General features: G+C 41.5%; 1 protein-coding gene across 1 annotated transcript; it reads right to left on the bottom strand.

Annotated features, from left to right (window-relative positions):
* Nucleotides 1-5,466: 5,466 nt before the first annotated feature.
* c7h5orf15 (chromosome 7 C5orf15 homolog) lies at nucleotides 5,467-9,042 on the bottom strand. The gene is made up of 2 exons (XM_056594350.1): nucleotides 8,613-9,042; nucleotides 5,467-7,525 (listed from the first exon to the last, which is right to left on the bottom strand). Exons 1-2 carry the CDS (start codon nucleotides 8,910-8,912, stop codon nucleotides 7,391-7,393), a joined length of 435 nt encoding a protein of 144 aa, XP_056450325.1. The 5' UTR covers nucleotides 8,913-9,042; the 3' UTR covers nucleotides 5,467-7,390.
* Nucleotides 9,043-10,050: the final 1,008 nt, after the last annotated feature.

The following is a 10,050-nucleotide window of genomic DNA, read 5'->3' as shown; positions in this document are numbered from 1 at the left end:
ACCCTTGTCATCACTGAGGCAATGTCTTTGGAGGGGAGCTATTTTAATCACATCAAATATAGTGGGGGAGACTCACAAACTAACTTGTTCTATTTTAGAACAAAAAAAGACTTAAAAGTATACGCATATATTTCAATTGCCTATGGCCTGTCCTTCCCTTATTCAGATGAGTTGTTTAATTCCATAGTCATCAATGTCCGTGCAGAAGTATTGAAAGTATTCCATTGTACATTCTGGGTAGTATTTTCTTTCGATAGCCGATAGAATAGTTGCTTCAAACAGCAACTGGGGAATGATTCAAACAGGTGCCAGTAACCAAGCAACAAGATTATAATGTGTCGTCAAACTCCCAGTTAATTCAGCACTATTATTTGCACTGTTATTATAAGGCTACCTGATGCGAGGCTGAGAGGTTACGCCCTGCGTAGACTACCAAGCCACAAGCCATGGTAACATAAAAGCACCAAAATTAGTGCTAATTATCTGTGAACAAAAGTTGTCGTGGTTGCACACTCAATGTGCGTTGTAAAAGTGTTGAAGATGTGTCCTTAATGTGCTTGTGATTTGTCCTGCACATTTTTTCTTCCCAGTTGATGTGGGGCTCTGGGTTGGGGTGTACTTAGGGGTAAAGGAGGGGGAGAAAGGAGGGGGTGCATTGCGGGGAGCGAACAGGAAGTGTTATAAAAGCGAGGATGTGGTTCCAGCCTGCCGCCGCTGCTGAAGTGCCCTTTGATAGCGGGCCCACGGGTGCTATCACAAAGCAGGGTGGCACTCTGACCTATGGAAGGCTAAGCTTGCATCCATCAGCCTACCTGGCTCCCACATCCTCGCCATCTCCTCCCTCTGACACTAATGAGGAAATATGGGCTGACCCTCCAGGATGGGAGGACTGCTCACACTGATCTCCTCTCCATCAATTTGTCTCCTTTTTCCTCTCACAGCCTCACCTTTGACTCTCTCTCTCTCTCTCTCTCTCTCTCTCTCTCTCTCTCTCTCTCTCTCTCTCTCTCTCTCTCGCTCGCTCTCACTCTCTCTCTATCTTGTGCTCTCTCTCTCTCTCTCTCTCTCTCTCTCTCTCTCTCTCTCTCGCTCTCTCCCTCGCTCTGTCTCTCTCTTACCTGAGTTATATTTTAACTTTATCATAAAAAAAATGTATACATCACATATTAAAGGTAGATATGGTTTATGTTATTTCCAGGGGGGGAGGGGTCTCTCAATCAAAGCAATAACAAAAGTCTTATTTGGATGATGTCGTTTCTGGTGAAAATCAATTCTGAAACGACTCAGCAGCAATCATGTTCGAGAACGAGCTAATGTATTAAAGTTGTATTCGCCTTACATTTCATTTTGAAATGACGCACAGCTGGTGCAACAGGCTGAGTTGCTAATTATGTATATCATTATATTATGTATAACATCCCCTGTACTGGAAGTCATTGCCATATTCATGGCCTAAAACCAAAACTTTGTTGTAATTTCATAACCACAAAAGCAAGGCTTTAATTGTATTAACGACTGTTAAACTTAAGAAATATATTGCTAAATGATTTCTGCACTCAGCATTAATAAGTAATAACTTGAGTTCAAACACATGACAGCTCTTTCAATGTAGCCACATAAATATTGTCAACTGATCAGGTGCTCTCTGTAGCTCAAGACTTTTTTGTGCTTTTGTTGACACGTGAATACTGTTTGCTAAAGGAAGACTGAGAGCTTCAACTGTTGATGAGACCTGGAGTCCCCCCTATAGCAGGGGGCAAGACCCATCACAGGGAAACACAAGAGGGACGGCCACAGGAAAAAGAAAAGGGACAGGAAGAGCAATCGGTGCGGCAAGAGGAAGACCGGTGGGTCGAGGAAGAGGGACGGCATCAGCAGGCGGCACGACAGGAGTGAGCAGCATATGAGACCGATACCCAGACCCCAGTGGCCAGCCCACTGGGTTCATGGCAGCACTGTTATAATTACTGTTACATCACTCCTGTTACCTTCTTTAGAAATATATTCCTCTTTATGGAAGTGAATGGTTAGTCATTATTTTGTACATTTTATAATTTATTCTTGCTTTAATATGTGCCCTGGGAGTACATCAATCTGGTACGAGTGCACGGTATTGAGTTGCGGGTTGGACTGCAGTTCCAGGGCACTTTCTCGGGGAGAAGGTGCTGAAAACACGGGTTGCGTGTTGCCTGGAACGCACCATTATTTCTATCTATGTAGATAAATGTTTATTTTCAAATAAAAACGTTGCTTTGCGATGTTTGTATTTATATTCAATGAATTAAATGAAAAATGAAAAATATCTATAAAAGAGCAGCTCGTTCAGTTTACCATTGAGTTTGGAACACCACGGTTCGGAGGAATGAGGTTGTAATTTACTTTCAGTTCTTGTAACTTGTAATTTAGAGCTGGTACCTGAAAGGTACCGATGAGTAGGATAAACATAATTCATCATCTCACGCCATACCACTATTCAATCAGACAGAGCAGTAGCATATACAAGTTCTGCCTTTACAGTCTGCTGATAGATATGTACTCCTTATCAAAACTAATATCTTTACTAATATTGTTCTCTTGAACGCTAAAGGACTTTAGTGTATAGCCTAGTGTTCATTTAAAACAACCAACACCACATGACCTTAAGATAACTTCAAATTCTTCAATTGCAGGGTCCAGAAAACAGTGGAGAAGTGATGTTCTAATAATTCAGTATTCCTTAACTATCTGATGATGAGTCACTGAATGGTACTATGGTGGAGGCTGCTAGCTAGAAAGGACTCAAGTCCTTTCTAGCTAGCAGCCTCCACAGGCTTTCAAGGTCTTTTGCTACGAGTTTGCGTGGATGGTCCTCCTGTTTGGTAACTGCAATGTGCACAAAAAAAATATTATTTTGCATGTGCCACGAATGGATAATACATTGATAGCAAAAATGAAGTCAGAGGATACTAACAAACTAACGGACAACAGTTCAAAACATGCCTCGGTGAAATCGTAGTGAGCATCAGTATTTAGGCCTACGAACAAAAACACTGAATATAGTCATGGTTTATGAATGTTGTAGATCGCTAATACACTCAATCCGAGATTGGATGTTGAAAGTAGTTTGTTACTTCAAACTTTTTTTTTAAATATCGACCAGCTGGTCTATATGTAAACACTTCAATAGGACTGAGTCTTAGATTAGCCCTGGTGGCCAATCATTTTATTATAGCGGCCAATCATTTTATTATAGCCCTCCCCGTCCCGCCCTCCCCATAAGAAGGCCCCCTATATTGACGTGTGATGGAAGGTAGACACATGCTGTTATGGGATAGAAAACCGAAAATACGTAATTGATATCAAAAGCCAGAGCTGTCAAGACCCACCCAAACTGGTCTGCTGCTGAGACACCAATTTGTGTTAAAGAAGAGAATAGTTTCAGCCAGATTTTGAGCTAAAGAAAGCCTCCATGCTGAGCTGTCCAAACAGCATTTCCAGATTTGGATGAACACGTTTGATTTGTTGCCATGCCAACGATTAAAGGTAACCAGGTAGCCAATGAGCGATGGTTAAGATCTGTAAAAGTTGAGACTATTATCAGGAGACAGTGTTTATTAATTTATTGTTTGGTTGTATTTCATGCGGTTATATATTTCCCTTATCCTGAAGGTAGTTCACAGCTAGAAAGATGGAATGTAACAGAAACCGATAGTCACAAGACTAGACACATGTGCTTACTGGGATAACAGTGGGCTACCTATCAATGTCTTGTCCCTCACACCTTCAGATGATTGCTGTGATGTTCCCTTCCTTGCGAGTTATTGTAATAACGTCATTTGGAAAATGACATGGTAGGAAATTAATCATCAGTTTGTACCCATTAAAGATGCAGGCTAATATTAGAAGGCCTCCTGGGAACTGCTTTTCCCCCCAACCAATGATCTACGGTAAGAGTTTGGTTTATTTTGTTTAGTTTGAGATAACTTATGAACTTACCTCAGTATTTGTTATCAAGTAAGGTGGTCAACCTGGGACTTCATTAACGGCAGTATTAAAGGCACCCAGTGCAACTTTATGTAAACATTCAATGAAAAATAAACATTCAATTTCTAGTATTTTTTACACATAGTAAGTTTCAATAACTCCATACCATTACATATCGACATTCAAGGAGCAAAGATGAGACGTCGCTGTGTGGTGAGAACTGATAGAAAATCGTAAACAACAACAATCGCCGGTGGGGAGAAGCCATTTTTCCATTGACTGGAAGCCTGCTTTATTTATTGTAGGTTACAAAAAATAAAGAAAATGGCGGCATTGTTGTTATCGATTTTCTATCAGTTCTCACCACACAACGACGTCTCATCTTTGCTGCTTGAATGTCGGTATGTAATGGTATGGAGTTAATGAAACTTACTACGTGTAAAAAAGACTAGAAATTGAATGTTTATTTTTAAGCCTCGAAAGTTGCACTGGGTGCCTTTAAACTTGTCCTTGTATAAAAAGTTTTAATATCCAATATTATTGCAAGTGTAAAACACTAAAACACGGTTTCAGTGTTTAGTGTGTTTTAGTGTTTAGCTTAGTTACAAATCCCATTACGGGTGTGTCGACACAAAGACCTAACTAAACACATTCATTCAATTATAGTTTGAAAGCTTCATTTTTGAAGTCAGCATATATTCTTATTTTCTGTCCAGTTTATGAAATGCATATTTGTTTGATGATCATAATCTATTTTACCTTTAGCTGTTCAGTAGCTATGATATGTAGAAAGCAATCTTTGTTTGTTTTCAATGTTTCGCTTATACAAATCGGAACAGCACATCTATCTATATTCAATGAAAATTGCCTTTCCTATTTTGCTATTTTAAAATAGCCTTCCTATGCTACAATCTCTAAGTGTATATGCCTGATAATGGGGGAGCAGCCATGTGAATGTTTTATTATCATGTATTCACAGTTTGTAGGCCTATGTATGCCTGCCTATTATTTCACATTTTGATTGATGACCCAGGCATCTGTCTCGAGCTGAAATGAGGCAGCCTTCTCCCCATGCTCGCTGTGGGGAATGTTAATTTTGAAAGACCCGCCATCTTTCCCCATTTGCCAATGTGGGGAAGAATGTCCGGAAAAATAAGGAATAACTTGTTTATTTTCGAGATAAATGTTACTGCACCGGGTAAGAAACACTATCACAAATCGGCTGATGTTATGTTTATTGAGGCAAACGGCCATGTCGATTGTCGAAGGATTTATTTGTGTGTGTTTATTGCCGCCTAGTGGTTAGATTACATATTGCATTGATCAGTCCTTTACAAATTAGTTTCGGTTTTGTAACATTCCCTCTAAAGACTGAAATTAAAATGTGCTGATATCGTTATGAGGATTTTATGAATTAATACTAACATTCAACTTTATAAAGAAACAAAAATCCGTTTCTTTTTGGTTCAGTCTATTGTTCAGACATGAAGCTACAGACTCGATTCGTTCTTCTTTTGATTCTATTTTCTGGAGTTGATGTTGTAATGGACATCCCTTCTTTATCTATGGTCATTTGGACATAATGTTACCTGTGTTCATCGTTTGTGTTCTCAATGCTTACATAACTAAATGTTTCACACATCATGCTTTTCAACTGATTCCTGTATTACACATTAAATTAACAAAAAATAACAACCACAATCTGACAGTTTTTTATTTCTGACCAATTTTTTGCTTTATTCACAAAAAGAAGTTGTTCAATTTCTACTGTTGATTTCAAAAAGCAGCGTGTCACACACCTACCCCCTCGTACTCTGCGAAGTATTACTGTAGGACTTCACAGAGGGCTGCGGTCCCCCCAGAAAGTAGCACTCCTTCGGGGCAGAACTTCTCACTCTACGACACGTTTTACATAAAGTGGCAGGCATTGAATGCATATATATATATATATATATATATATAAATATATATATATACATATAATATTTACAAAGGAGATACGGCAACGAAGCAGAAGGCAGTAAATGATTGGGGGGAAAGGCGTGTGCTAATCATCTCGATCCATGTCTCTTCTCTTTGTGTGAGAAAGCGTTATATTTGCAGGGGGTAAGAGAAAAGGGTCTTCCAATGTGTGGGAATCCGAGCTATGTATTTGAAAGATCCACAATGACTTATTTAGTTTCTGCATAAGTCTCACATCAAAGACAGAGGGCCCAACCCTGGTGATTTGTGCATGACGAACCACAGCTCACTGGTGACAACGTACAGTAATAGAGGAGTTAAATAAAAGCGTGAGGCTTTGAACCGCCCGACGGCAGAGAATGCGTGAACGCTCAAACACTGACAGCAGAGAACGTGTGCATGATTTCACGGAAAGGAAAATGGAAATGGAACATTTTTCATTGTTATATATGGTAATAAAAATATAACTGATGGTATCTAGAGCCATAGCTTAGTGAATGTGAATCCTTCACAGAATGTACCTATATCCTTCGATAAATCATGTTATGGTCTAGCTCATTATTTTTATCTCAGTCGCTGCTGACTATTTTACATATGGTTCTGCCTGCATCCTATTGAGCAGTGAGAAGTGCATGAACGATGGCACCTACACACTTCTACTAAGATCCGATATTCACACCAAGGCAGAGGCACCTCATTCCTACTTTAATGAAAAGAAAACCTATAAGCCAAATTTTCTCAAAGTTAAAGCAGCTAATGCTTTGGTTAATGCATTTTTTATGTTTGTGGGTTTCTTTATTGTTACCGTAGTTTCTTCGACGTGAACTTTGATCTTGTTTAAAAAGTTTAGATGGACCTCTATCTGTTTTGAGTCTGATCATTACCATTTCTTTACAGTTTAGCGTGATAACATCCATCTTAATTATTATTACTCCTGAAGAGAGTATCAAGCACAATTGGATAAAAGCAACATTGAAAACAACATGGAAAAGTTTAAGGCTCGTCCTCATTAACAGAGATGAAAAACGTTTAATATATCGAATGACTTATTAAACTATAAGTCAATCATTTGGAAAAAAAATGACCCCTCAAAAACCAACCGAGAAACCAAGGCATTAAGGACTTACAAAAGAAAAGGAAAAAGATCCTGCTCTGTGCAGATGATTGTAATCCATTGTTGTTTACATCTTACAACACGTCTCCACCCCCATCCTGTAGGGCTCCCTAGCTCCTAGAGACCCTCTCCAAAGCATAGAGAGAAAGTGCACGCGCACACACACACACACACACACACACACACACACACACACACACACACACACACACACACACACACACACACACACACACACACACACACACACACACAAAAGCCTAAAGCAATGTGAGCAGTGTGAGCCACCTAGTGAAAGCTAACCGGCTTTGTTCAGTCTGTAGCTGTGGCTCGTCGACTTAAAGCACTGGATCAAAAGATGTAGTCCTGCGTCATCTTGAGGGAGGGCATGGCCTCGTTGACGTTCTGGTCCAGCCGGTGGTACTCCACCGTGTTGCGGGAGCACAAGCTGTCCCTCCAGCGGCGACTCTGGGCCAAAAGTAGGATCTGAGGGAGAAGGTCATCATTCATTTGGTTGTGTGGTTAGGTAGTAACACAGTAGACACTTGGGCTGCAAACGGATACTAGGGAAAAGAGAGTATTCGTTAAGCAAACCATAAAAGATTCCAGAAATATTGTAATCAAAAATCGCTTATCTTATACATACATTTTGTATTATGTTGAGGATATATAACTATAAATATAACTGGTTGAAATATGCTATTTTTCTGCCAAAAATGCATGGGGTTGCATGAGCCAACTCGTCTAATGCAGTTTTCTGTGAGCATGCTATATATATATATATATATATATATATAATATTCCCATCCCTAATATGGGAGTTAAATAAAAGCTCCCATATTTTTTATGGGAGCTTTTGCTTTTGCCGCTGCGTGTCGGGGCCGGACAACGCCCCTTAACAGTGGTATAATGAGCACATACCACAGCCTGGCGTGATCTATTGCTTAAATTTATTAATTAATTTATTTATTTATTTATTTATTTATTTATTAGGGATGGGAATCTCTTGGCACCTCACGATATCGATTTGATTCCTTCCTATTATGAGGTCAACGATTCGATTCTAAAGCGATTATCGATGCATCTCGATGCGTCGATGCAACAATTTTTTTTATGTACATTTCCATGCATGATTTTCCAAAATATATACACATCTGAGTTTGCTACTCAGAGTTTGCTAATCACTTCCTACTTTTTTGATGATCATTAAAGACATCAACAGATGAATTAAATTATCTAATATTTTATTTTATCTGCATCGAGACGGAATCGTTCTAGAGATAATTGCGATGCATCAAAGAATCTTTTATTTTTCCCACCCCTAATATATATATACATTGTATACATATAACAGCCGTACATCGGTATCAGACCCTAGAATCGACTAGAACACTAATATTGGTCGGGCCCTAGCCATTATACTACGTTTTGTTGATTTACTTTGATCAAGAGTTGTAGCACCCCCTGTTGTCAACTCTAGAGTGGTTGAGGTCAGCGTCTTTCCCCCCCCCCCCCCCCCGACTTCCATTATAAAACTGTCCGCCTGTGCTCCCCATCCGTCCCCATCTCTTACCTTTCTCTTGTTGTGGTAGGTTATGTAGACGATGGCAACCAGGAAGGCCAGGATCACCAGGTGGAAGAAGAAGTGGGAGTCCTGGTCCTCCGTGGCCGTGTAGCCCGGCCCCGGTGCCTGGTCATGGTTCCCCTCCAGCTCCTTGCCCTGGTCGTTGGTTCTATCTGTGTCATGGTCTGGCAGCCGGTACCTGCTTTCACTAGGGAGGTGGCTCCCATAGACATTCCCCTCGTCGTCGTCGTATTCTTCCGTGGTGTCGGAGGAGTCTGGTTCTGCCGGGTCCTCGAGGGTCGGGAACATCTGGGGGGCCGTGTTCTGCTCTGTGGGGGAGGGGCCGTCAGTAGTGGAGGGCTGGGGCTCTGTGGCAGGGGCTGGGGGCTGCTCTTTGGCGGTGGGCTCTGTGATTTTTGGAGCAGTGGCAGTGGTGGTGGTGGGGTTCGGGGTGGTGGTAGTGGTGGGGGTGGGGGTGGTAGTGGTGGTGGGGGTGGTAGTGGTGGTGTTGGTGGTGGGGGGGTTAGGCGCAGGGGTGGTGGGAGGAGCCTCTGGAGCACTCGTGTCTCGGCCAGTCTCGGCGTCCGCAGTAGGGAGGGTTGTGGAAAGCTCCGGTGGTGTCACTTCCTCCTTTTTGTTCTCTGATTTGGAGCCATCTGACTCATCCAGTACCACCGCGCGTGTCTCAGGGGACTGGACTGTGACAGGATTGGTTTGGATTGGTTTGAGGGGCGCGTTCAGATGATGGTCATCCAGCGTAGAGGAACCAGTCTGAGCAGACAAGGCTGTTGCCGTGAGCACGGGGCCGGCGTTGGCTGTCGTCTGTCCTGCGTCGGGTTCTGGTTTCTTTTTATCCTCGACGGCTGTCAGTTCTTCGTGGGTATCATTTGACCCAGGAAGGACAACTTTTGTCATAAAAGAAAAAGGGAGAAAAAAATTATGACACCATCTCATGGCATAATCATAGCCTTCATCATTCAGTATTTCACAGTGAGCCCACTCAAGGTAACATGCCAAATGTAGAGCATCTATTGTAATAAAGACGCTGAATTTTTGTCATTAAAGATGGTTGGTTTAAGGGTGTGCATGAATGTTGGGAACCTTGCATCACCAAGACTTCTACAGTAGACACCATAATGTGCCCCCCCCTTTGCAAGGGCTCAAACCTGTGCAAGGCCCAAACCAAGCTCAGTACATTACCGTGTCGGCCCAAGACAGCGCTCTACAAAGTTTAGTAGATATTATGCCCGAGACAGAATGACTGTAGTGTTTTTCATTTTAGAGGGTTACACAAGAAAAAGGCCTACATTGTTAAGCCTGAGAAGTGGTAGGATATAAACAAATGGCGACAACGACATCAACCTTTTACACACTTAGTAGTTAGAACCCATACATATACCCCTTACCCCACACACAACGACAGTCCTCTCAAGTCTGTCAGCCCTAG

This window comes from Gadus chalcogrammus, chromosome 7, assembly GCF_026213295.1.
Source record: "Gadus chalcogrammus isolate NIFS_2021 chromosome 7, NIFS_Gcha_1.0, whole genome shotgun sequence".
NCBI lineage: Eukaryota > Metazoa > Chordata > Actinopteri > Gadiformes > Gadidae > Gadus > Gadus chalcogrammus.
Note: the sequence above shows the minus strand (reverse complement) of the source record. Positions and strands in the feature narration are given on the sequence as shown.

Bases quoted from the DNA above. Each gene is read 5' to 3' on its own strand.
- c7h5orf15 (XM_056594350.1), bottom strand. From the start codon at position 8,912: ATGTTCCCGACCCTCGAGGACCCGGCAGAACCAGACTCCTCCGACACC. The intron at 7,526-8,612 runs GTAAGAGATGGG...CTTCTCCCTCAG, and splicing joins CCTACCACAACAAGAGAAAG to ATCCTACTTTTGGCCCAGAG.